The sequence below is a fragment of the Calonectris borealis genome, chromosome 14 (genome assembly GCF_964195595.1).
Source record: "Calonectris borealis chromosome 14, bCalBor7.hap1.2, whole genome shotgun sequence".
NCBI lineage: Eukaryota > Metazoa > Chordata > Aves > Procellariiformes > Procellariidae > Calonectris > Calonectris borealis.
The window spans coordinates 17,469,229-17,495,904 of record NC_134325.1 but is presented as its reverse complement, the minus strand read 5'-3'; the positions used below and the strand labels follow the sequence as shown (position 1 = coordinate 17,495,904).

At 38.5% G+C, this 26,676-nt stretch overlaps 1 protein-coding gene across 1 annotated transcript in view; it reads right to left on the bottom strand.

Annotated features, from left to right (window-relative positions):
- Positions 1 to 9,590: 9,590 nt before the first annotated feature.
- TPCN2 (two pore segment channel 2) overlaps positions 9,591 to 26,676 on the bottom strand; it is a 34,267-nt gene continuing 17,181 nt past the window's right edge. The window contains exons 14-25 of the mRNA XM_075163320.1: positions 25,548 to 25,667; positions 25,181 to 25,240; positions 24,965 to 25,093; positions 24,280 to 24,329; positions 21,705 to 21,804; positions 20,690 to 20,761; positions 17,908 to 17,981; positions 17,440 to 17,530; positions 17,235 to 17,317; positions 16,109 to 16,190; positions 14,486 to 14,571; positions 9,591 to 13,779 (exon numbers count right to left, since the gene is read on the bottom strand). Of these exons, the coding sequence (XP_075019421.1) occupies positions 13,701 to 13,779; positions 14,486 to 14,571; positions 16,109 to 16,190; positions 17,235 to 17,317; positions 17,440 to 17,530; positions 17,908 to 17,981; positions 20,690 to 20,761; positions 21,705 to 21,804; positions 24,280 to 24,329; positions 24,965 to 25,093; positions 25,181 to 25,240; positions 25,548 to 25,667 (1,026 nt within the window). The 3' untranslated portion in view covers positions 9,591 to 13,700. The remainder of the gene's footprint in view (positions 13,780 to 14,485; positions 14,572 to 16,108; positions 16,191 to 17,234; positions 17,318 to 17,439; positions 17,531 to 17,907; positions 17,982 to 20,689; positions 20,762 to 21,704; positions 21,805 to 24,279; positions 24,330 to 24,964; positions 25,094 to 25,180; positions 25,241 to 25,547; positions 25,668 to 26,676) is intronic.

The window sequence follows — 26,676 nt, the reverse complement described above, 5'->3', positions numbered from 1 at the left end:
TTACTCCTAGGCAAAGTAGCAAAAGAAAGATGTTAAATTCCTTTCAATCACCGAGTTTCCACATTTGCAGCAATACTGCCCGTAAAGTTTTAGATTGATAGCATTTCCACGGTGGTGATAGCAGAATGGGCAGTTAGAAGGTAAGATATTTACTTACAACAGCAGCAACTCACAAAGAACTTAGCAAAAGCTAGCAAACAAAGTTGTAACTTCATAATGTGTATGATGAGAAGGAAACATGCATGTTTGTATGTATGCACGCTACAGTTTGTGTCCTCCTTAAGGCCATAACGCATTCCTTTGTATGAACTACACCGTGAGGTGTACAGCATCGGCTCTCTCCAGGGCTGATGCTAAAGGAAAACACAAATCAAATAAAAACAAATTCTGTATCTCTTCACTGAAATGAACACATCCAAAAAAAAAAAAAAAAAAAAGGACAGTATTTTCAAAGTCCTTCAAGCACCATCCACATTATCCAAAAAGACTCAATATGGCTAACTCCTTCCTAAAAGGATAATAAATACTAACTGTCCTGCTTCTCATACTTTTGTTACAAAGAGCCAGACACAACTAATAAAAATTATCAGTTTTGGTGAATGTGGATACTGCTGGCCACATTCACAGACCCACTTGATTCCTTCCAGCAGAAAAGCAATTTAGAACTATTACATGGCTTTATTCACACCGGCACCAAGCTATATATCTTAGGAACAAGCTTGAACTGTCAGGGATATGGAATCTAATTTGGGAGCTGGTAGTTGTAGTAATCATGTTAAAGCTCCTCACTACACTATCACAGAGCTAAAACCTGCAGACGCCTGAGACATAGTTTTTGTGTGTCCATGTACATATATGTTTATACACTTTTTTTTTAATATATATATATATACATACACACACACACACACACACAGAGATACATTCACACAGGCAAATACACTTTTGGACAGTAATCTCCTCTTAAATACAGAGCGCTCTCTCACCATAGATACCATTCTGAGATCTCATTTTCAGTTACCTATATCAAAATTATGCAGAACTACAGTTCTTACTGCCTTTATTTTGTTGGGATGCCATGGTAAGCGGTAAATGCTCTGCTGCCACCCAATGACTTTTCCTGGTATTGCCCATTTCCTAAGACCATTTCCTCCTACTCCATCACTAATCAGGTTAAAAAAAAAAAAAAAATCAAGTTAAATTAAAGGCAGCACTTACAAGCTGAAGCGCTTTGCATACCTGTGATGCCTTGGCCTCTGTGGAACATGGGACATCGCCACCTCTCTTCACCTGTATGCAAATGGCCCCAGTTCTTTTTATCATTCTGCCAACAGAAGCAAAACTTTATCTGAATTCCCAGTCACAAAAACATCATTGTGCTGTGGCAGTTAATTTTTACTGGTTTACAATGTACTTTCCTTTACACAAGAGATAATGCCAGCTAACCACAGCAAACCTTTCACACAGCTGTTATGCTTTATAGTTGATCAAAGCATTGATTTCGCAGTATTATGTCAATGCCAGACACGCCGATTCCCCTCACTGTTTTCACTCAGGGACTGTTCAGTTCCTTTCTTTGGTCTCATTACAAAGCACAACTTGTTTTAGTCCTTACTACTACATCTAAATTAGGTTTGCAATGGTATATAAACACAAGTGGTAGCCCATCAGGTTTAAGCGAAAAAGGGAAATGTTGTTACTTGTATGTGAGATTCACCCCACCTATAATTAAGTATTCAAATGTTTAAACACTTCAGCTTTCCTTGCAGTAAAAATATACATTTGTAAAATGCTGATTTAAAGAAATTCAAGAAACTAGCGAAGAAGTTTTTGTCAATATGTACTTGCGCACAAGAACAAGCTGCTCAGAAGAATTTGTCCAGATTGCTAGGGTAGCAACACGTGCATCTGCTCAAATTAGTATAATTTAATATTTGCAAGACCAGTTTATATAATTAATTACTTTCAAGTGTGGTTTACATTTTCAGTTATCAGCTTGAGATGGTATAAAATACCCTGACTGCTCAATGGATGAATGCTCAGTTGAGAGCTTATTGTCACAGAGAAACCACAATTATAGGTTTAAAGGAAGTCCAGCAGTGCTTGATTTATTTTCACATATTTCATTATTATTCTGGTTTTGGCACACAAGATGTGGCAGGACGTTGCTGCCACCAGAACATACAGGTCCCAGAATATACACTAAAAACCTAAAGGAAGGAATAATTAACTTCTTTCCCAAGAACTGTCTACAAGAAAATTTGATCATTGTGTTAAAATTTAGAGGTTGTTTTCAAAACGTTTTGTCCACTGCTGCTCTCTGGGGTTCTCAAAGCTCAGAGATTGTTTTGAGACTCATTAGCAGTTAATGGTATTTAACTATATTTCATTCAGATGGGACAAGGAAACTGGATTTGGCAGTTTGTAAGAAGTTTCACTTTCTTACTCTTACATTTTCATACTCCAAGCACAATGCAGAAGTGTTCCAGATACAAACATTTTGGTACAAACTGATGTGTATTACTGACAATTCACTGCCTCAAAACATACCTTCTTACGTTTTGCCATAAAAAACAAAACCCCATTGTATTCCAACCCCTTGATTCAGGCCCCAGCACTTAACTATGCTGAGAATGTGCCTTTAAGTGCATCCAGAAGTGCTGATCATACAGCCCAACCTGCATGGTCAGAGTCCAAAATGGGGTCTTGAACTCCCTCTGCTGGCTAAAATCACAACTAGAGAATTAAAAAAATCCTGTCATGCCCAAAAGGAAAAAAGAGAAGAAAAACAGTATGTAAAAAACTTCAAAAAATAAAATAAAGACAATCTTTATATCTTCTTTTGGGATTTTAATTTTTAATTGTCCTGGTTTTTAATGTCATCTTTCGCCCTGCTTCCTCATTTTCTGTAATGGTTAGGGTTGCAATTCAGCTTACAAATACACACCAAGTACAAACACACAAAGGTAAGTCTTAGGTCCTCTATACGTCTGTGCTCTCCAACTTCTATAACCTCACACCTCCTTTCACACCCTCCCAAAAAGCACTCTCCCAACCCCCACATTCTCCTGCCCACAGCTGGCCTCTCCTCTCTACCTTACTGGAGGTGATGGACAACTTCAGTGCTGCTGCTTCCAGGGGAAAGGCTGTCCTGGGCTCCTGCCTCTCCCCTGGGCAGAAGCTACGTGGCTGGACTTGCTCCTAGGCTTTCCAGCATTCAGATGCACCCAGACCAGTGTCCTGCTACCCAAAGCCTCTGCAAGTTGGTGTCTCACAATGAGATCACAGCACCTGAAAGGAAAACTCCTAATCTCCCAGTTTACTGCTCCCATGAAGCACCAGTCTGTGACTGGGAAGCTCTGGAGATGAGTCCTGCACAAATGATTTTCTTCTTAAGCAGTGTCAATAGATCACAAAGAGCATGGTATCTGTGACAAGACAACCAACCAATATGATGAGAGGACCTTTACAGGAAAAGGTGGGAGAACTGCTGGAACAAAATCCACCGCCACAGCAAAAATTAAGACATGTTTACCAAGGACCAAAATTACAACTTTGGGTCAAACTTACTGGGGAGAATGGTCTACTAGAGGTAACAAAGTGGCAAATGTAGGATTTGGGTTCAGTCCCCACTCCTCAAAGAAATTCTTGTGCCCAAAGTCATTTTGTCTCAGTTCCTTCTCTGGAAAGTGTTCTTCCCTTGTCTTCTTCCCTTTATCTATTTTGACTGCAAGAGGTAAGATTTCTGCCCCAAGGAGCTTACAGAGCAGACTCAGTGTCCCCCCAGTGCCTCCCGTGACATAACTCAGCTTTTTAAAACTTACTCCAAAAGTATTTTTAGAGCACTGTGTCTGACCCACCACGATCTTCCACAGGAGTATTCATTTCTAAGACACAATTAAGCAGCTAAGATGATATAGTACAGTTAGAAAGATTGTGCACTGCTGTGACCATAACTCTGTAAAACGACTTGAAGCATATATGGCAAAGCAGATTGTGTTGGTCAGAGGGCTCCAGTCCCATTAACCCCACTGGTAACCCGCCTCTGCAGTAAGGTACTTCCAAATTCAAATGGCATCATTTTACACATATCTTACTTGAGCCTGAACACCACCATGATGTACAAGACAGACAATCAGATCTAATGATACAGTAGTCATCAAGGCATGAGAAAGTATTTACCTCAATCATATAATGTAACAGTGGAGCCATCACCAAAGGCCATGGAAAAGCAGTGTCAAGGAAGGTCAGAGGGTACCATATCACCCCTTGATAGTCTCACATAAGGGCACAAGCCAATGTAGGTTTGCTGGCGGAGAAAGCAATTGTAGCAATGAAATAGCAGAGCTAGATCCTCACAAATATTCCACCAAGAGTTTGTTCTGTAAAATGATACAGTACATGTTCTGTAAAACATTCGTTTCTGGTAAGTCTGTGAGCACACTAACACGCTGGTGGCCACAGAAAACGTAGCTGTAAAATAACGTAGTTGGGACAAATCTTGCGAAATTCCTTCTTGTGTAATGAAATTGCCTTCCTCTCAATGGGATTCTTACATACATTGATGGGTCACAACCCTTTTTATCTGAACCATCTTATCTATATGAGATTTAATTAAACCCTTCCTCATGTAGTAAACTAGATGTGGTCCTCCCCAAACACCTGTTCGTGAGTGTCTGGTGAAAAGCCAGGTAACACCTCTCTGTGCAAATGAGAAATCACACGCATGAAACTCTGGGGCAGAGCTGAATATAAGGTGCTCCAGACCTAAATTTCACAGTGGCCACCTATACAATGCAGGTGAGTTTTAGAAAATTTAAGCCTGAACCCGAAGCGTCAGCCCACACTTCACTTTCCAATATCGGCACAGTTAGGAAGTACAGGAGCGTGCTCTACAGGTCTCTGGAGGACTGTATCAGGGTCACTCAGGAGACAAGAAGAGAACCAAGGACTTTGGAAAATGTCAGAGGCAAAAGCTTAATAGTCACTGTGGAGGGTCTCAATCAAGCAGATGTTTCAAACATGTGCCTAATTTTAAAGTGCTGAATTTGATGGCAGTAGATATTACAGTGGGCACCAACCCAAGACAGAGTTAAAGGGGAAAGGCTAGTGGACAACACAGGAGGAAAAACAGAGCATGGAAAACATTTTTTCATGTGCTCTATTAGTCTATGTAATCTACCCTAGAGAGGCCCCAGCGAGCAAGTTAACTTCAGACCTCAATTACAACATGTGGGCAACTTTACTGCCCAACAAAAAGTATATTAGACATTTATGATCTCATTTGATTAAATTCTCCTACTTATGACGCTCACTATTGGGTGTGTATGTGTGCGAGGTTAATACAAAAATCTATACTATATTTGTATATTAACAAGACTAAAAGCTCACCTGCATGGCAGGTGTTGCTGTGGCCACATGCTTGGGTTATGGATTAAACAACTCCTATCAAAAACTGGGGTCTATCGACCAAATCTAAAGCAAGAAAGGCAGGTGCTTTTCCTGCTGATCTAGCTGAGGGCTCTGATTGAATTACATCAGGAAAGAATAGCTTTGCTTTCTTCGTGAAATCTGATTAGAGAAAGAGAGAGGTAACACCTTACACAACATGGTGAAGCTTAAAGGACAACCTGCTCCTCTTATGGCCCCTTCTGCTGGCTACTTTGATCTAAGTTTTATTGTCTGGGTTTAACACCTTCACCTAGTTTTACAGAGAACTTCTTTAGAGCCGTTTTTCTATACGAAATAATTGTTCAAGTCTTTTCAGAGAAACCACCAATTATCCAGGATGCTGGAAACTAAACACTTGTAGTTTTGGCAAAATACAAGATTATTCTCACTTTAAACAGGTAAGGGAAGACACATTAAAGACTTAAGTTTTACTTTCTAAGATCATTGCTTAATAAAAAAAGAGCACTAGCAACAGCTCAGCACATAATGTGTGGAACCAATTCATTCCTAAATGCAAGAAGGAGACCTAACATAATAAAATAATACAGGCTAGACTGGCTTTCCGGCTCACCTCAGTAGGATGCTCATTGTACAAGGTCATTGTTATACTACCACTACCCAGATCAATGCTATAGTGTTACAGTTTTGCATCACACACAAATGGTAATTCTTTTCTCGAAGCTAACAGAACCCAGTCTGATTTTAGCCAGAATCCTACTCAATAACCCTAACTTTAAGGTCAGAAGGGATTTTGATTCTTATGCTTACCTGATGTGACAGGCTGTGTAACATAATCCTTACAATTTGACTCAGTAATTTCGGCATCCAGCCCAGCAACCTGTAGTCATATTAGAGATTGTATTTCACATTACACAGACACACACCTGCTATACAATAGAACTTGGTCTTAAAAATGCACTCCATTTTCTATTTTGACATGAATTTCCATTCTTTCAAATGCTGATGATCCTTTGTCAGGCAGATCATGCAGGGCAATTGGCCTCTTGGACAGTTTTCCAAATTCAATACGCTGTTGCAAGAAGCAACACTGAAAAGTCAGCCTGTTCACTCACCTCAAAGAATAAAATACAAGTAGTGCAAAGGAAGAGGAGGCTAAAGAAAAACTCAAGCATTCTTGAAGTGAGTTTCAGGTCTGACAGAAATGAAAATTGACGCTGCCAAATAACTGCTGTTTAGGATAGTCATCCTGTATTTTTTCCTGTATTTTTGTACAGCTACAGTAGTACCTTAGTTACCGGAATTTAGCAGTTTACTTACATTTACTAAACTTCCAGCACATGTGCCAGCCTCAGATGATCCCTACTAAATACTTATAAATCAGATGGCAACTCAATAATAGCCCTCCCTCCTCTTTTGATAAGGTGGGAAATAAGTAGATTTAGAAGTTTAGAGGTTCCAGGAGTTTTTCTGCAATTTTAAAACAAAGTAAACAAAAAAGTTACATAAAAAGAATAGGCAGTAGCAAAATTATAAACCAATTGATGTGGAAATGTCAACATCATTTTATAAACATACAACTGAAGTTCACAGCTGCTGCAAAAAAAGAAGGCAGTATTGTCTGTTAGCAGAGGCAGTGAGCAGGGACTGCACGTTTTATTCTTAACTCTCCCACGGATTTCAAGCTTGGCTGTGGGCAGATCACCAAATATCTCAGCTGATCATCTACAAAATAAGGATAGTAATATTTTCCTATCCCAGCAGGATGTTTTCAGGAAAGTACTTGGGAGGCACTCAAATAATGCAATGATGGGGGCCATGAAAGTATCTGTACAGAACAAAGACAACACCTGCTCAACTAGCTTAATGGAAAAAAGATGACTGAGACTGTTATAAGGAATTTCTAGCATTAAAGAAAAGGACAAGCTACAATTGCCTTCAACTTACAGTTCGAAGTTAAAAAAAATCAGCATCAGTAAACCATTTATTATACAGTTACTGTGGAAAAATTCTAAATATAGGACTAGATATGAAAGTCAATGGAAATAAACTACATAAATGGCTGGAATTATAAGTCAGAGAAGACATTTAAGTTTTCCCTTACAGTAGGTAACATGGGTAATCCATGACAAAACATCATTTTGCTACCTTTGGCAAACAAGTGCATATATGATGGAAGTAACTGTATACCACAGTTTTTCTTCCAAAATTGCAACAATTTTAGTTAACTAAGACACTTTAAAAAACCACACATACTTATTATGCCTTGTGACTGCATTCTATACACAGTTTTGAAGTTCTCATATCCTTTATGGGAGATAATGATAGGTGGCTCCTCCAGTAGTTTGCTGTACACATCACTATGTATTTTGTATTTGAAGAATGCCATCTCAGCCTTGAGGATTTTTCCTGACCATTTTCTCTCACTTTATGCTGGGAAAATAGTAGCTCTACAAATACAGAAAAAGATTTAAGTACAGAATGAAATATGAAGTATACAATTAAGGAATTCTGAGGATCTGGTGTTTATTCCTGAATTAGCAATAGATTTCCCATTACCTTAACTTCTTCATTTAGATACCCCATGATCTATTTTATCTTTTAAAAAAAGTGATGGTATCCCTGGAGGATGCAGGAAAGCCCAGTTCACAGTTCTGAAACACATTAGCCCACACTTCTACAAACTGACTAATGATGCTGAGCATGTTTAAGTCTCTGGACCATCTTTTCTCCCCATCGGAGTCTAAGTGCTCAATTCTCATTGAAAGGCTTCAAATCCTAAGCTGCCTTGGATCCAGCCAAACATCAGATCAATTTCAATTAACATAATTCCCAACAATACAGCATTACCTTTTTTAAGATTTTCTAGCTGCTTCTAGGAATTACACAGCATCGGTCCCCTGGTAATAACTTTTAAATTCATTCACCAAACCAAGTTTGACAGAAAAGCTATCAAAGTTTCAAAGGCATAAGTGTCACGCATTTTGCGGCAACTGGTGGCAAGTAGAGCAGAGTGCCCAAATGAAGTGTTCTCACCAAGGGAAAGGTCAAGCTATCTGATCTGCTCGGCTTGCCAGTGAGCAAACACAAACTGGGAGAAGGGCAGCATGTTCCTCCTCTTGCCCAAAAAGGTAAGGGATGTAGAAATGAGATTAAAGGGAACCCAGTAGAGAGAACTGCACAGCGAACTATGGGGAGATAGTGCAGGGACCAGGGTATGCTGGTCGAGTGTCAGCAACAGAGCACATACAACTAAATCTCATCTTCCTGTTTATAATGGGAAGCTGAAGGAGCTTTTTTTTTTTTGCTATCCCTACTTGTAAAACACTTGCATGCTGTAAACATTTGTAAGCCATTAGCTAGAACCAACAGCACATGCTGTAACAACAAAAGCTAGGTTTGTTACAGCCATGGGAATTCTTTCCAGTGAAACCATAGAGAGGTAGGCGGGACAGGATCTCAGGGACCAGCTGAGGCATCACCAAGCAGGGGCAGGTTCACAAACATCCAGACAAAGCTGTAGCAGGTGACTGTCAAATCCTTCCTAAAAGGGCACTCAAGTGAAGGGGAGCCTGTGACCTCCTAGAGTACAGTGCTCAGACTTAGGAAGCATCCCTCATATCTAGCAACTCTTTTTGCCAAAATTCAAACTACAACTTGTCCTACAATCGGCACGCAGAGATTACACAACATCAACAGTTTGCTCCTCTCAATCCTTTACATACTTCAATATTGTTTAAAAAAAAATTTGCCTGTCTCTTTTTTGCCTGAACAAATTATGTCCTTCAAAGTTCTTCCCAACCCACACCTTCCAAATTTCTTAAGTCCTCTATTACTGTCCTATAACAAATGCCCACTCTCCCCGTTTGTTTTAAAATGCAGGGTCCAAAATGGGAATAGTGGGGCCTAAAGGGAAGTACTATTACAAATCACAGCAAAGCAATTTTCTTTTGATCTCTTTCAGATGCTGTTATAGCTCATTCAATTTGTAGTACACTATAAGCCCTATCATATTTGTCTTCTAATACCACTTACTCCCTGCTACGTACTTCTACATTTTGTGCTTCTAAACTGTAACAGTCCATATTTATCTCTTAATTTTTACTGCGATAATTTTGGCAATTTCCTCTGGTTTATCAAGGTCATTGTGAAACAGTGTCCTATATAGTGAAGTGCTTAGAGTTGGAATAGAAACCAAATCTTATCCCTCCACCCCCTACCCCCAAATTATTTCTACCCAAAGTTCACATAACAAATGGCTCTGAATGTTTATAAAGACTCCAGATTAAGTCAAAACCATTTGATTTGTGGAAAACTCCCACCAGTTGAATGGGCTTTTAATTAGACAAAAATCTAGTGAAAGAAAAAAAAAATTACCAACACTTACATAAAAAAAGCAGGCAGAGACCAATTTTATTTTGTTTTCAATAAAATCCCACGACAGATGGAGTACCAAAATGACTTCATCTGACTAAAGCACAATGTTAAGCAATAGCAGAAGCCGTGGTAACTGGGTACCGCTCATAATATACTGGCAGGTGAAAAGATAAACCATCTACCAAGGTAAGAGATATCTTTACCTCACATTTCAGAGATAACTAATCTATACCCTGCATCAGTTTCCTATAGGCCCTATTTTTTCTTATAGCTTTGTATGTCCCTATATTTTTGTGCACATTAAAAAATGTTGGGGGGATGAAAAAGCAATGTTCCCTAACATGTCTCAAGAGATGTAAAATATCACTGCAAGAAAGAGGCCAAGAAAGTATGCCTCATGCACTTTGTTCACATAAACCCTTGACACCCAAGACTGTTTCTTCCTTTGTCTGTAATTTCTACACAGTTACTAGCTTATTCTAGCTGCCCTATTTGCAGCTCTGACCAATATAAGCTTTTTAATCTTCTTCATAGTTAAGTGTGCTTTTGAGGTTTATTACTGTATTTCTGTATTTCTACTGAAAGTATCTATATATCAATAACACTTCAATTGCATCCATCCTCTCCATCCACTCCTAAATCTTTAAGTAATACAAATTCATAGCAAATCAGGAAGGGGAAAAAAAAAATATCTGAGGAATCTCAAATTAGGCAACAGTCTGGTGATTAAGGCCCTCCTTCAGAAGCTAGAAAAATCTGGGCCTGATTTAATAATGTAAGATGATCTTCTATTTAGTTTGGCTTTCACATGCTTCACCTAAGCATCCGCAACAGCCATGGTCAGAGACATCAGCAAACTTAAGCCTTTAGCTTGACCCAGAATTGATTTTGTTCTGTTCGGGGGGGAAGGAAAAAAAAAAAAAAAAAGAGAAATCTTCTATAACAGAACCTGTTTCAAAAGAATGCCATGGACTCTGCTAAATTATGTGCAAAATCTGTCCCAGTTGAAATGCTGTGAGAATGCTTATTGCACTGATCTTTTCAGGAAAAAAAGAGATGAAGGAATACCTAGTTTGCAGATGCAAAGACTGAAACACAAATGGAAATCAAGCTGCTGAACACCCTCAACGCTCAGTTCCAATGAAGTTTCACCTTAAAGATTAAGCATATCAGGTACCTACAGATGATGTCATGCACCTCTAGAACTGGAGAATAACAGAGCAGCATACTTGAGGTCCTGCATTTTGAAACCAGGCAGTTATGTCCCAGCTGCATGTAACCTCCTCCACGGGTCCAGCCTTCAACTGGTAAAGATAACGGGAGCGTAGATGCTGAGCACAACAGAAATCAGTAGCAGGGGGAAGGGCAAAAACAAACCACAAGAATCATTTCAACACCCCAATTATTTTCATATTTTAAGAAGGAACTGGTTTTTAATAATGCAAACTTCAAATTTTACCCAGTTACATACATTAATTTTCATGATTTATACAATTATTGCATAAGACTTGTGGTTATTTACATCTTCCAGTACAATTGACATTAGGTACCACAATTTTGTATTAAGTTCTAGTTACACTTTCAGTCAATTACGCAAATGTGAAACAAGAACAAGACTAAGACTATTCCCTTCAGAAAGCCTTCTTCACATTTGTCCAGATGCAAAGATTGCATAATGGAGACATTTGTGATGGTTATGATAATCCCACACCAATTTGTGTTGCTTTGGTAGATTGTAGTGAAACGTAATGGCCAAAAAAAAAAAAAAAACCAAACACCCTCAAACAACCTTAACAGACAAAAAAAAAAAAAATTAAACTTGCAGGCTGATAAGAACCGGCCATTTCCTTTTTGGCAAGGCAAAGCTACTTCTTCATGTATTCAGAAAAGTAGAAAACAAAAATAATTTTTTTTTTCAGTAAAAAGATAAAATAGACTACTTAACCTCTGTTAATAACTGCCAATAAATCGGTCATGGTGATTACATCATGCTAGAAAGAGCAGAAACCATCCTGACATAAAGCCATACTGAAAAAAACAAACTCAAATCTAGAAAAACTGTGTGCTGATGCCTTTATTTACTTGCCATGATGTGTGTTCTAAGTGCATGACTGAAAATAAGCATGGTAATGCCACTGAAACCAGTGCAAGTGAGTTACTGGGTGGATTATTCTGTAACACAGACAAGACTATGGCTTAAGAGGCAAAATTACAAAAGTAAAGAAAGATTGCAGGAGTAGCTGAGAGCTCAGTTCAGATTTGTTCTATACATATGCAAGCAACAACACATATTTTGTTCCACAGCACAAGGAAAAATAAGCAGAAGGTAAAGAAACAGACAAGAATCACTACGCAACTTCTGAACAGTGAGACAACACGGCAGAAATATGCTTTTGAGCTCAAATGCACCATCATCCCAGATATTTTCCTCTCCCTTATGCAGGAAAGAAAAGACGAATGATGAAAAAAGAGGAGGAAAAGTATACAGGATGACTGCTTGGCACTTTTGAAAAGTGTTTTGTTATCTAAAAAAGGATCAAATAACTTATAAATAGTAGCAGTGTTTCATGGCTAGTTACCTTCCCCAAGCCTTTGTCAATCTCACAATAATGTCTATTTTGGTGACAAGTGTTTCAATGACAAGGCAGCACCTCAAAGGGTAGTTTCATTTTTACATATAAAAATAGTAGTTGGGATTGATTCTATTCTTCATAGTGATTTACTAGTTATGTGACAAAGATTCAAACAAAACCACCTTTTTTAGAGGACTACTAAGGAACAATGAAAAGCACGTGGACATGGCTTACTGTTAATTCTCCACTTCAGATTTGTTGACAAAGTTATTTATCCAAAAAGTATTACCCAGGTGAAAGTTAGTGGTATACAGCATGTGGTCATTAAGCCATAAAAGAATGTGATCTTGCAATACTGGTTGAGCACTTTCAATTCCCACAGACTCGAATGAAAATTTGAACCGCTAAGCACTTTTATTATCCCATTCAACCCTTTTTTCTCCCCCCCCTTTAAGTGGGAGACTCGCAGTGATCATGGTGCTACATTCCAGCCAAAGTTCATTCCCCTCAGCTTTTTCATGGAATATGATACAGTGTAGAACAGGACTTGGAAGAAAGTAAAAGGAAGAGATTCACTAAAAAGCAAGAATATTTACTCTAAAGGAGAGCTCAATTTTACCACATTGAAAACCATGAGTGCAATTGCTCCATTCAAAGTTATAACTGCTCTCAAAGTTACCAACATGATGCAACCAGCACGAACCCTAGATCAAAAACTTCGCGCTACTATGTGCGAAGTAGGCAGTCCCTGTTACTAAGTTGAAATGGATTGTGTTGTGACATGATTAACTCCTGAAAATTTGGTAAGATATGCTGGTGTCACATTTCAATAAAAATAGTGTTTCAACTCTCACTACAAAAAGACTAAGGATTTTTTTCTGGTCCTGCCTAATCCATTCATGAATTGCAGGGCACAGCCTTTGCCAAACTCGCCTACCAGAAAAGGCAGTTCCGTTTTCCTGTGCTGAAAAAAGTAGCAGGCTTAGTGGTTACAAAGTTCACAGTTTAAAGTGCAGTGTCATTTTAAACACACTTTCCCTTCTTAAAAAAAGAAAATAAAACTTCCTGACAGCAACAGTTTATAAAAATAACAGCTGCAATATTCCTCTAAAATTGAAACTTAAAATCAAGTCAAATTAGCAAGATTCAAATCTTTTTTAAAAAAAAGATATGAACCAAAAATGAAAAAAACCCTCTTCTGCAGAGAATTGCCAAGCAAAACCTCACATACTGTCCTAGAAGCCTCTTTCTTAACAGCAACTCACAGAAAATCCATTCAGTTTCTTCCAGCTGACAACCTCAAGAAAACAAAGGTCTAAATAAATCAGTCCTTCCCACCAGTCACCTACATAACTGCAGGTGTGGATGCTTGTGCAGTTTTTCCATCAACTCTTCCTCTGTAGGTTCTTCCAAAACATCTCTACAAAGAAAAAGCATGAGTTGTTAGGGCAGCAAAGGGAACTTCTCAGCATTTGTTTTTGCAATGCACACACTGAGATGTAACGTGTGCTTGTTTCAAGAATAAAACAAGGAATTAAAGTTACAATAAGTTGATGCTCCCTAAAGATGCATCTACTTGCAAGTGATCCATCCTTTACAGATGTGTCATGGAAACCAGCAGCTGTTTTCCCATAAGAAGCAGGGAAGCAATTTCCTGCACACAGTACAATACAACTGAAGGTCAGTAGATTTGTTTTCCTGAAAAAACTCCCAAATGAGAACATGTTCCCAGTGCTACTATTGAATATCCAATGTGCACCAGAAGTTCCACTTGTGCATGATCAAGTATCAACTCACCACCCACAATTTCATAATAAGCCAAGAACGTGCATCACTTTGCTCATCTTCCCTTTTCTTCTCCCTCTCAGCAGTCGTCCCCCCGCCCCCAACACCTCTTCTCCCATCATGCTATGGGCAGAAAGCATATAAAGGTTAGGCTACCAAGTCAGCTTAAAGCAGGCCTGACTAAAGCACTTACTGAATTTTTCAAAACACACACATGAAACACTTTACTTCAGAGGGAGGAAATAGAAGAGAAGCCTTTTTCCCTCTTGCAGCCAGCACACTTTCTTTAAAACAGATGAACATAAAAAACTAGATCGATTATTAAGCCCAGTTCAACTCACCTGAACATTAGTTCAACTGTCCTCTGGTACTCAATATCTGAAAGAGACTCCCGATGACAGCGACGGTCCCACTTGTGAATAAAGTTCTGAAATGTAAAAGGAACAGGGAAAAAAAACTAAAGGCTGCTTCCGGTGACATCAGAAAAGAGGTTGTATCGGGTCAATATGTTTGCGGGTAAGGTTTGGGAAGGGGTGTGAGGTTTGTTTTTAACAGTGTCAGAGCAGTGATTTATTTAGGCATCAGCATATTTATTGGCTGCAGGTCACTACTTTATTCAAGCCTGTTGTTCAGGAATGAAATAACTTTCTCATCACACACTGAAAGAACAGTAGAGCATAAGACAGCCCTGCTGCCTTCTACTCCTAGCAAGGACTGCCTCCCTGAGATAACTGTGTGAACTACCCACAAGAGTTCACCTGCTTTGAATTTCTTCCTCTTTAAAAACCCAACAATATATAAACGTACTCCTAGTCCAGGCATCAGAGCTTAAACTCAGCTTCTGGTTTTGTCATGTTCCCTTATCCATTTTGAATTACCCTGACAAATCAATACTAGGCAGACCGCTCAAGCAAAAAAAAGAGAGAAAAATAGTGACATCCTGCTCTTCTGTTACAGAATGCTACATCTTGGCTCTTACAGCAAACTTTGGCCACAGCTCTGGAGAAGCAAGCAGGCAGAAGGCTTCATAGGATTAGCCTTTAGCTAGAACAGAAAGTCTTTTCTGAAACGCTCATGGGCAAGACTGAGGCTCAGCATGAGACTCATACCTAAATTTCTGTCTAAAAGTTCACCATTCTGCCTAAAGTAGTAAATTTTAGTTCTCAATGCAGAAAACAACAATAAACTCCAAAATAAGTTTTCATAGGTTTTAAGATGGGGTGAAGTGCCCTCTACAGGTACTCAATTTCTTCCATTACTTATAAGAGAAGTCTACGATGGTTAACCTGGAGTAGATGGCTGCGATTAACGTTCTCTTCACCATCAAAAATTCAAAAGGTGTTTGGATTTGCAGAGAAGTATGCATACACGAGAAACCAGCGGAACTACATGTTCTTCATGACATTGCTACATGTCCACAGCTTCTTTAAAAAACTCTAGAGGATGAACTCTTCAAAAAAAGTAATCAGTTCTACTATTCTAGTGCAGTACTGAATAAGGGTAGTAATTCAAATCGGGGTGGGAAGAAACAGAGAACAACTAAGTAAAATAAAAATGTAAAATTTAAAGTGCTAAATTCATTTGCTGACAAATGAAAAATGCAAAAAGCCTGCAGCTTGAATAACTAATGCTGAAGTTAAAAGCTAACGTACAAGAGACAAGCAGGTTTGTAATACTTAAAATATTTTTCATCTTTATAGAGAGTGAGCTGTAACAACAAATGTACACACCCAATGAAACACAACCAGATTTGTGACAAAGTTGCAAATAAAATACACAATCATCTACGAAAAAGAAAATGCTTCCTCAACATCTCAGGGGAACGGCGGCAAGGAGAAAGATTAAGTAAGCGCATGCACAAAACCAACATACTTTTCCCAAAAAGTTGTCTGGATTCTTTTCATTTCCCACATAAATTAGAACCTGTCTTCAGGATCTAATACCAAATAAACACACTTCCTTACCTCTAGAAGTAAAGCTACGAAGAGATTAACCCAGATGACAGAGGAGATCAACCACCAGGCTACAAAATAGATCTTAGCCCACCTGCAGATCAGATTAACAGACAGTAAATAAAACAGGCAGTAAATAACCTCAGCCTGAAAGCAATCAAAGAAAGCCATGAAATCACATTTTTCCTTGAAATATAATACTACTACTTTCTTAATGTAAAAGGAGGTCTGGAACAAAAAAATAAAAATAAAAAATTTTAGCCTCTCATTAAGTTAGTCAAACAAACTCACTCCCCCCACTTAACATACCTAATTGAACTCTGAAGGGACAGAAAAACAGCCAAGTAGAAGTTGTACTGGATCACAGCAAAAGATCCATCTAGGCTAGTATCCTCTGAGAGTGGTCACAAGCAGAAGCACAGGAAAAAGAATGCAAAAATATGGCAAAATACCTATGATGCTACCCCCTAAGCGCTCTCCGAATCTCCAACCATTTGCAGTTCAGAGATTTCTTGAGCTAGAGGTAGCTTCCATTCATTGCAGATCCCAATGGATTTCTCTTTCACGACTTGTCCAGTCTTCACCAGACCACGTTAAACATTTATCACACACAACAGCCTATAGAAGAGCATTCCACAACTTAACTACATGCTGGGTTAACCAGCCAAGGATCACTGGAACAGCTCAACCCAGAGGCTATCCAGTTCATTCAAACATTCCCATAAAGTAATTAAATACAAATGAAAAATACGTCCAAGGTTTTAAGTCTACAAGAAATTGTTCACCCACAGGGAAAATACAGAAGCAGCCCAAAATGAATTACAGCGATTCACTAATATCTCACCTCTGTGAGACTGGCTCTTTTTTAGAATAAGACGACTACCACGCCAGTTTCCAATCTTTTCTAAATGTGACCACGGATTTCGTGGTATCCAGCAAGTACTAGACCAATCATCAAGTTACACAAGTTAAAGAACAGCCGTGAAGTATTAAGTTTATTTCCTATATACCTGAATTGACCCAAAAGAAAGGTAAGCAGCACCCTTCTTCCCAGATGGTAGGAACTGTGCTATGTGTATAATCCCTACTCAGTTACCTCATAAGATAGATGTATATGGGACTTTTTACTGCTACTTACGGACTCGAATATCTTGAAAACGCTTCCAAAAAGACTTGCCAGTTGTTCACCACCATAACATCCCAGAGGGTCACCACTGCTGCCTAAATAACATGAGTAAAACAGAAGTTGAGTGGCTATATCACACACTTAAGCCTCAGAAAATGAGGGGAAGAGACAAGCAGAGAGGGAAAGAGGCACAAATTCCATCCATGATCAAACTCACAGCAAAGTCATCAAAGTTGTTCGGCCAATATTCCAGCTGTTCGTAGGTCCCACACTGCAGAGTGCTGTTATCATATGTTGTATTGACAGCACTATAAGAGAATTACAGGCTGATTTGAGCGTAGCTTTCTACGTACTATACCTTAAAAACAAGATTCTTCTGAGTGCCTTGTAGAAAGTTCAGTATCTCACAAGGGCAGAAAACAAAGGAAATAGTTAAAGTAGTATTTAAGCTACAGCAAGGTAAAATTTCAAGCTACAGATAAGCGTTCTTGCAATTTCAATACAGCAAGAAGAAACAGAATGAGTAACAGATGAATAAAGTTTGTGTGATTTAACATTAAAAGAAGGGTAGTTCCAAGAATAAGAGGGGGAAAAAAAAACCCAACCACAAACAACTCGGAGGTACTGAGTTGCAGATGCTTTTGAAAAACAGACTCTTTCTGAGTAGCAATGTTTAGAATGTTACCTGATATTTCCCAAGGGAATAACAGCACCTTCAAATAGCATTATGCCAGTTATAGCAAACGCATAGAAAACCACCTGGAAGGAATATAAGCAAGTATTAGTTTTGAATATTTCTGTCACTAAATAAGAAAACAATGCAATTAATATGAAACTCATATTAGTACCACAGTTAAAGGAATTCGGTCAAGAAAAATGCCTGAAGCTATTAAAGTGAAAACACTTCTCAATGTCTGTATTACTTAACTGTTTGCTCTTATTTTTTAATATTCTATTTAACTTTCAGTTGTTAAAATGCATTAAGTCATTTTACTTTATGATCTGTTTTACTTTTCTGTGCCTCAGAATGCTGATATTTAACTATTAATACTGCAGAACAGTGACTTAAAAAGCAAAACCAAAAAACAATACCTGTATTTACAAGGAATAATCTAAATATCTAGGGAGCTTTCTGCTAGATTCAGTGAAAATAAGCTTTTACTAAACCTAATTGAAGGACAAAAACAAGTCACTATTTTATATTACATCAGCAACTTCTTTAAAAATGTTATATTAGTCTAAAAATAAAGGTTTTGGTAAATCGAAGGATTTTGGAACTTTTGTCTTTTACTTGTTAGAAAGGCAAACCTCTTTTTAAAGAGATACCTTTCACAGTCTTGTTGCCTAAGTGATTTTATGATTTTTATCCTAAAAAGATTGTTCTAGAAATAACCTTCAACTGCACTCCTCTGCGTAAAGAGCTTTTTGTCCTAGGATGGTTTGAAACAAGCTGAGTCTTCAAATGAAAATGTCACTAGTCATATTTCTGTATTTTGCTACAAAACAGACCCAAGTGGCAAGTCTGGGAGGAAGAGAAGAGAAACTGCCCTGACCTATGAACCACAGCCCTTTGAACGCTACCGGAATGAGCCGAAGCTGACATTCCACAGCCTGCCAGAAGATGGGGTATCTGGCTTGGCAATAATAAAGTTAATTTCATTCTTTGAAAAAGATATGCCCAAAACATGCACTGCCTGATAAATTAGCTAATCAGTTACATTACTTTATCAGCATGTGTTCCAGGCTAACATTAGATGCCTTACCATTGCATCAGCTAGTAATGAAGTCAGACTTCACTATGGTAGAAGCTCAGTGACAGCTTCTACATAGCCTCAAGTAAAAGCAAATTAAATTAATGGAAGGAGCAAACACCGTGGCAAACTTGCCTCACAAGTGGTGCAAAACCACAATTCACACTCCCGGCACTAAGGACAATCAGCCGCAGACTCTTAAACCACTTCAGGAGCGTTATGTCTTACATACATGGGTAGGGACACCACATTGAAACACTAACGCATAATTCCTAAAAATAAAATCAAGCATTTTACTACAGGCTCCTGCCATCTTAGCTACGTCTTTCAGGAATGAAAAGAGCTTCCAGCAGAATGCTTCAGCCCAGGTGCAGCCAGGCCAGCAGCAACACAGCTTTGGGGTCCTAGCGTAAAGCACAAAACAGCTCACCCCATAATTGCTCTCTCTCAGGGCTCTGTCAGATCCAGCAGCAGCAATGTCAATCACTAGCTCCCCCACCTACCCACAACACACCCCTACCAGCCTCTGACAGGGGTGACAAGCAAACGTGTGCCCCTTTAGCACGGTGTACGTACTTAAGCGCAAACTGGCAAAATTAGCAAAACTGCAGTCAGCCTTCAGACAGCTTATTACACTGAGTAACGAATTGAGTAATAAAAAGTTTTTCATTATACTAAAGCTGTTCCTATCATATGCAAGATTGGCATTTAGGCTCCTAAGATGTACTTTCACCTGCAAAGGCTAACTTCCCAGTTCGTGCACTCCCAAGGTATTTCTCAGTTTCAAGAGTAGCTTCCAGTGGCAAGTGTGACTTGTACAGCACAACAAAGTTGTTACCAACTTAGCTTTGCCCAAACCAGTATCTTTATTTCCAATTGCAACATAAACCTTTCCAGACTGCAACTTAAGGCCCCTCCCCTACAGATAAAAGCAGAGATTAGTAATGACAAAAACAGATATTCTGGGTAAATTGCATGCTAAGTATATAGACTAGAACAACTTTTTAGACGATACCTAATACACAGCAAATCCTTGGTCTCTAACCATTACCTGAAATTAAGGTATCCTAAATTTAAAAAAAAAAAAAAAGCCAAATCACAAACAAGAACAAAAAAAACCACCCAGCCACTCATTTGCTGTACCAGGAAGACATCGTTGCATAGCCAGGAACTCAAGAGTTGGGAAATGGAAGATTTATGTAATGGACATCATGCATTGTGATCCATCCTTTAATCACATGTTTACAGACTATATGCTCTACACAGACACACCTAAAACAGGATGGCAGAGGCTTCTAAAAATCGTGTCCAAACATGCCATCTCAAGACCTTCTCAACTGAAAACAATTTAGGTTTTTTTGCTATTTACTTTAACATAAGCAATCCAGGGTAAGGAAAACTAGGCTACTTTTAGCATCAGATGAATTTTTATTTGAAACTAGAGTATCCAGCCTGAGGCAAGCACTCTGAGAAAGTTTTAAATAATCTTTTAAAGGCACTCCTAAAGGAAACCGATAAACGAGACACTGCCACTGCATGCAGCCCATAACAAAACAGTAGTTTGTTGCAGCTTTGCAAGACACACCCTGGAGAACTGGGTGTGTTACTGTTAATGGCGATTGCCATTCAAAGAACCCGGTTTACTTTGTTGAAGACATATCCTTATTATACTGCTAACTATAAGAAAAGAAATTACAATCTTGCATCATGACTTACCACAAGGATTCCTGCAAAGGCTCTCAAGTTTTTTACCAGATCCAGCAATGTAGTAACAACCAAAGCCATGAACTGAAACAAAGCAGAATTTTATATGCATGACATTCATCACACTTCCAATCCATATCAAATTATTTTTACTAAAAGGACAAAGAAATACAAACCAGGAAAGTGAGCTATATCTAAATGCAGGTAATCTTTTATACAGTGATGTTTCCATGAGGTACCCAAGATGAATGAACAATGCTGTAGTCCTTTTCATACACAGGCACTGTGACTTAAAGGGCTATATGCCTAATAAGACCAGAACAGGGGAGGGAAAAAAAAAAAACAAAAAAAAAAAACAAAAAATCACAAGCACCCCACAACTCCAGATTGATGGCTTCATATTTGATCCACATCATTTCTAGTTTACACTTTCCACTGACATTATGACTTCTGATTACATCAGGCAGATATTTATGGTTTATCGAACTAAGATACAAGTCCTGCACCTGACATTAACCTAGGTTTCAAGCAAGTCTAAATGCAAGATTATAACAAACAATCAAACAACTCAAAGTGATTTCAGATTCAAGTACAGGTACCCTGGTGGAAATACCCATACTTGGAAAGTAGAAAGAGGGATTCATTCCAAATAATCCTTTGTATGTCTGGCAGTATGTAGTGAAATCACTTCCTCAGTACCAAGTTCTTCAAGGATACCTTATCCACTCATCTAGTTAAGATTGAAGCACTGCACAAGTGTTTCTGGATGCAATTGCCTACTTTAGAATACCAGCATCAATTGCCCTGACATCAACAGAACTTCCCTGCCACCTCAACGGAGAAAACCATCTAAAGAGACAATGAGTTTGTGAGGTGCTGTGCAATAGTCTGGACAGTCAGAGCTGAGTTATAATCCCACTCAGGTGCAAGAGAATTGCAATCTACTACATGTTATTCTAAAAGGCTTTGACAAAATTTGTATTTTGACCAACAAAGAAATCAGCAGTGTGGACGAATAAATAAGCACCTTCATATTAGGAATAATCCGCAGGAACCTGAACACAATTAACATGTTCACCAGTCGCACCATATCCCACAGGGATAACAAGCCCATGAACTCGGGTCTCCTAGGAAAGATGGAAGAAAATAACAAGTCAGAGAAACAGCCCATGACAGAAAGACACAGTTAAATCTACTGGGCTGCAGGTAACAGTAAATTCCCCACAACTTTTGGTTAACATCCATGGCATATTAAAAAATGGGGGGAGGGGGGGGGAAGGAGTTTTATTTCCTCATGTAATCATCTTTACAACCTATAACTGACTAAAACACTGCATCCAGTTTTGGAATCCCCAATACAAGAAAGGTACAAACTGCAGAAAGATCAGCAGAGAGCCAACAAGACAGTCAGGGGCTGATGCACTTGCCCTACAACTAGAAGCTGCAGGACCTGGGCTTGTTCAGCCTGGAGAACACTGCTTCAGGAGGATCTAGCAACAGCCTTCTAATACTTACGAAGTAGTCCTCACGAAGACAGAAGCAAGGCTGTTTGGTGGTGCATAGTTGGAGGGCAAGGGACAGTAGGCGTAAGCTGAAACAGTGGAGGCTCACACTAGATAAAGTAAGAACTTGTCAACCATGAGGACAGATTACCCAGAGAAACAAGTCTCCATCATTAGAGGCTTTCAAGTCCCAACTGGATAAAGCTTTGAGTAACTTAGTCCAGCCTTGCTTTGAGCAGGAGGCTGGACTAGAGACCTCCTAAGGTCCCTTCCAGCCTGAATTATCCTATATAAAAATCTATAAACTGTAAAAGGAAGTACATTAATTTACTCAGCAGGAATCGCAGCTACAGTAAACTCTAATAACTGATGAAGGAAGTGATCCATTTAGCCTGGGCTCTGAAATATGCATATAGTGCTCTTTAAAGTGCACGTTTGTACTAAAATACCCGGGTAAGTGGCCTTCCTTCTGGGGGGGGCGGGGGAAGGAGGGACCAAAGTGGATCCTTTCAGAAAACACAGCCAAACAAAAATAGTTATAGCGAGATACTTCAAGAACTTGCATAAAGATGTGCATTAATCCTTCAGGGTCTGCTTGGCTGAAGTTAGGCTTCAAAGAAAGTACTAAGCTAACAGACTGTCTTGCCAACCTTCTTCCCTATATGCGTACGCCACAGGTGATACACATACACTTCAGATCTCAGCCTGAGTTTTAGCTGACTTTTACATCGGCATGCTGCACGGTTCTTTGTTGAAAAGATGAGCAGGTAGTGGGGGACGAAAGGGGTTAATGAAAAACTCCTTGGTAACACAGATGCTAAGTCATGTTTTGAATCACCTATATATTCAACTCTAATAATAAAATAAATTATTTAAGGCAACATTGTATAGAATTTATGTTCTAGAACAATAGTCACATCTTATCCTATCCTGAAGATGTTACATCTACAGACTAAGCAATTACCAACAGCACACACCATAAGCAGCATCAGGACTCAGAATGACTCACCTGGGTTATAATCTGTTTGCAGTGACTGACACAAAGTTCTAACAAGTATTACTGGTACTTCAAGATACTATTGTAGTCCAAACAATTGTCTACATTCAAGAATCAAGGGGCAAAAATCAAACCCAAATATAATCAATTATAGGTTAGATCAATAGTTAATGCCATTAGATTGTTAGCAATTAATATCATTATGGCAACTATTGCTTTTGAGTGATAGGGGTGCAAGAAGTGTTAAAAAATAAACACATTTCTAGCTGTAACATCTATTAGGTCTCTTTACAGATACTAGTGTAAGTTAAGATAACTTCTTGACTGCAACATAACATATATCCTGAAAAATTAGGGAAAGCCAAAGTCTTCAAAATGAGCTTGTGTAAAGAAACAAAGTATCAGAGTGTGTTATAAATCACCCCAAAAGTAAGATTCAGAAAGTCTTTTGCTTTCCTCTTTTGTTGTGGTGGCAGTTTTCAAATTTTAAGAGATGAAACAATGATTTTTATGCTTTTGATAACAAAATAAAGATCGAGATAGTTATCCAAGAACTGCCTGAACTTAAGAAAAATCAAAATACAATTGCTTGCTATTCCAGTATAGAAAAATAGCTTAAGTCCATGCGAATTTTTCTACCAAATTTTACAGCACAAAACAAAACTCAGACTTTAATCTACATACAGGGTTGAAGGGGCTTCGCCAGCTGTTTAGGAATTCATATAATTGGGCTTATGGACAACCTGATACTGAAACATACTAGGTTAGTAGCTGGTTGTATATGTTGTACCAAACTCCTTCCTGCACCTTTAGTAAGTGTAGGTCTGCTAAGATACTAGTTTACATCAGATTACAAGTAATAAAAATGCATCCTTCTCAGAATGGCTAAACAGAAGTCCAAATTTTATAAAAAAAATTAATAATTTTCTTTCACTTATCCATATTACATGGCCTCTAGTGACTACAAGGGTGAAAAATTCTACTAGGTTTGGTAAATTATGGACTGGGCTGACAATCATAGCGTAATGACATAAGCATGTATGAATGCATGTAACCCGCCCCAGACACCGAACAAAGTGCAACAGTTCACGGAGATTACATACCAACCAGGATGAGGAAATCCATACACAGCAAAAGTTGCAATCTCTAAAATCTTTAGTTAGGGAAGGAAAAAAGTCAAAACCTTACTTAGTAATTCTGAGTTTCAAAAATTATGTAACTTTCTTGACAGGAAACATTTTCAAGAGCGTTAAGCCACTAATTTAACTCACTTCAAAGCTCTGAAATTGTCATATTCGCCTAGGTATTCCCCAAATGAATCCAATGTACACACATAATCCAATGGTGACACGTAAGGATACACAATGAATTACATGACCTGTGAATTTGGCCTCATCTGCCGTATGGGTTTCAGGCTTTTACCAAATAGTGATAATAATTTGTGCCACACTTTTTTTTTTATTCCAAAAAGCAAAGTGGTTTTTAGCTATGTAAAAGAATTCCTTATATAATTACTCCAAGAGCTGAATGTTTCCAAGTAACATTAAGAAGGCTGCTTGTAAGAAAGCTCACCTTTTCCAACAATTTAAAAAAGCCTTCCTCCAGACAGGAGACCCTAAGAGAATCATTTGCCACCAAAACGTTCAAGCCACTAAAAACCACAACACTGGCTCATGCTATTTAACTCACCATATTAGCGTTGAATAAAAAGCAATTCCACTAGCTCTTGCAGTTCCTAATCATCCTAGTCAACAAATCCAGGAATACAGAAGTTAACAAAAAGCTTACCAGCAAAATTACAGTCAGAAGTCCATCAAATCTATTGCTTGGGTATGACAAGTATCTTTTCAAGCCCATTGCTAAGATTTTCAGCAGCATTTCCAGCAGATAGTATAGGATGAAGAAGCAGTTGATAGCCTTCACCCCCCAAAATAAAAATAATTATTAGAATTATTGACACCTCAGGGAAACAGTAACAACTGTAGGAATACTGTTGCACCTTACCCCCAGGAAGAAGTCATCTCTTTCAGATGGCTGCTTATCCGCATCCATCACCAAAACCACCTTAAACAACAAGAAATATTTTATTAATCCAGTGCTTTACTGCTGAATAAAACAGGTCTTTAAGCACAAGAACAAAACACAATCTTTTATGCTTTGTACAGACCTTTTCAAGCAGCTCAGAATATATTTTTTAACTGCAGGTATTCTCTCCTAAGACTTTGCATGACTAAAGCATGCTAAACATGGACATTTGCTACAAAAAGTGGTTATCAGAACAGAGACTAAAGAACAAAAACAGAACTGAAGTTTGTAGCAGGGGGGAAAAAAAAAACTACAAAAAAAAACCCACCGAAAAGCTTTTACTTACACAGATAGAAACAATGTTTGCAAGGGCTACAACATTCCCCAAGTAGCCAAAGTAGGGATGGCCAAAGGCAAACTGCATTTTCTGCATAAAATGGGATTGGTACTCTGGACTGGGAGGATGCTGAAAAGAACACAAAGGATTTGCTGAGACACAAAGCATAAGCATTTTAATAATGACGCAGGAAAAACACACCCAATCTCAGATTTAAGAAACAGACATTTTCAAAGCAAAACTTCAAGGCCACATGCTAATTTTGACATTTCAGTAGGAAGGTGTTTTCAAGCTCTGGCTATTATCAGCAAGAGATCATTTCTGATTAGCAAATGGGTTGAAAATTATGGCACAACACAAGATAATGGCAGAGGAAGATAATCCAACCTCTCTCCAATGCCCAAGCAGGTAAACTAAACACCAAGCTACTAATTGTATACATTCCTTCCCCATTTCCCAGCATGTAATCTCCCCTAAAAAAATTCAGCAGTCTTAGTTACAAGCAAACATAAAAAAGAACATTTCCTAACCCTTGAAAAGTTTGATTTTTTTTTCCTTTTTTTTTTTTTTCCAAGTGGAGAAGACTGCTTTCTGCCCATCTTCATCTGAACACTTAAAGAATCCACATTGTATTCTTCATTGAGGGACTGGAGAGAAGACTTTGCCTGAGTATATTTAAGTGTTACCCTGCAAAGACTAATATACAGTGGAGATGCATTGCTTTAATATAGGACTGTCATGACAAGACAAATCCCTCGCATTTCATCAAAAACAATCTACTACAGAGGTACTCCTTTCTCCACAGCACTTTTCAGAAAGCCTAGTTATAAGTCTAACGCCTATTCCTTGTAATGAATCTTCCTATTAAACAAAATATACACACAAAGCCTCATCTATTTTGTCTGGCCAAGTTGCTTAAAAATGTTGACAGAATAAGTGACCATGCATTTTGTATATTTAACACTACCTGGCAATCCCAAACTAATGCTGTAAAAGCCCCCAAATCAATGCCATTTGTGACTGCAAGAGTAAGCCACGAACAACTGAAAAAATAATGACACTTGATCATGCCCCACGTTCAACAAGTTGTGAAGTTAGTTTATAAGCTTTATAGCAGAACACTACCACTTATTTTTGC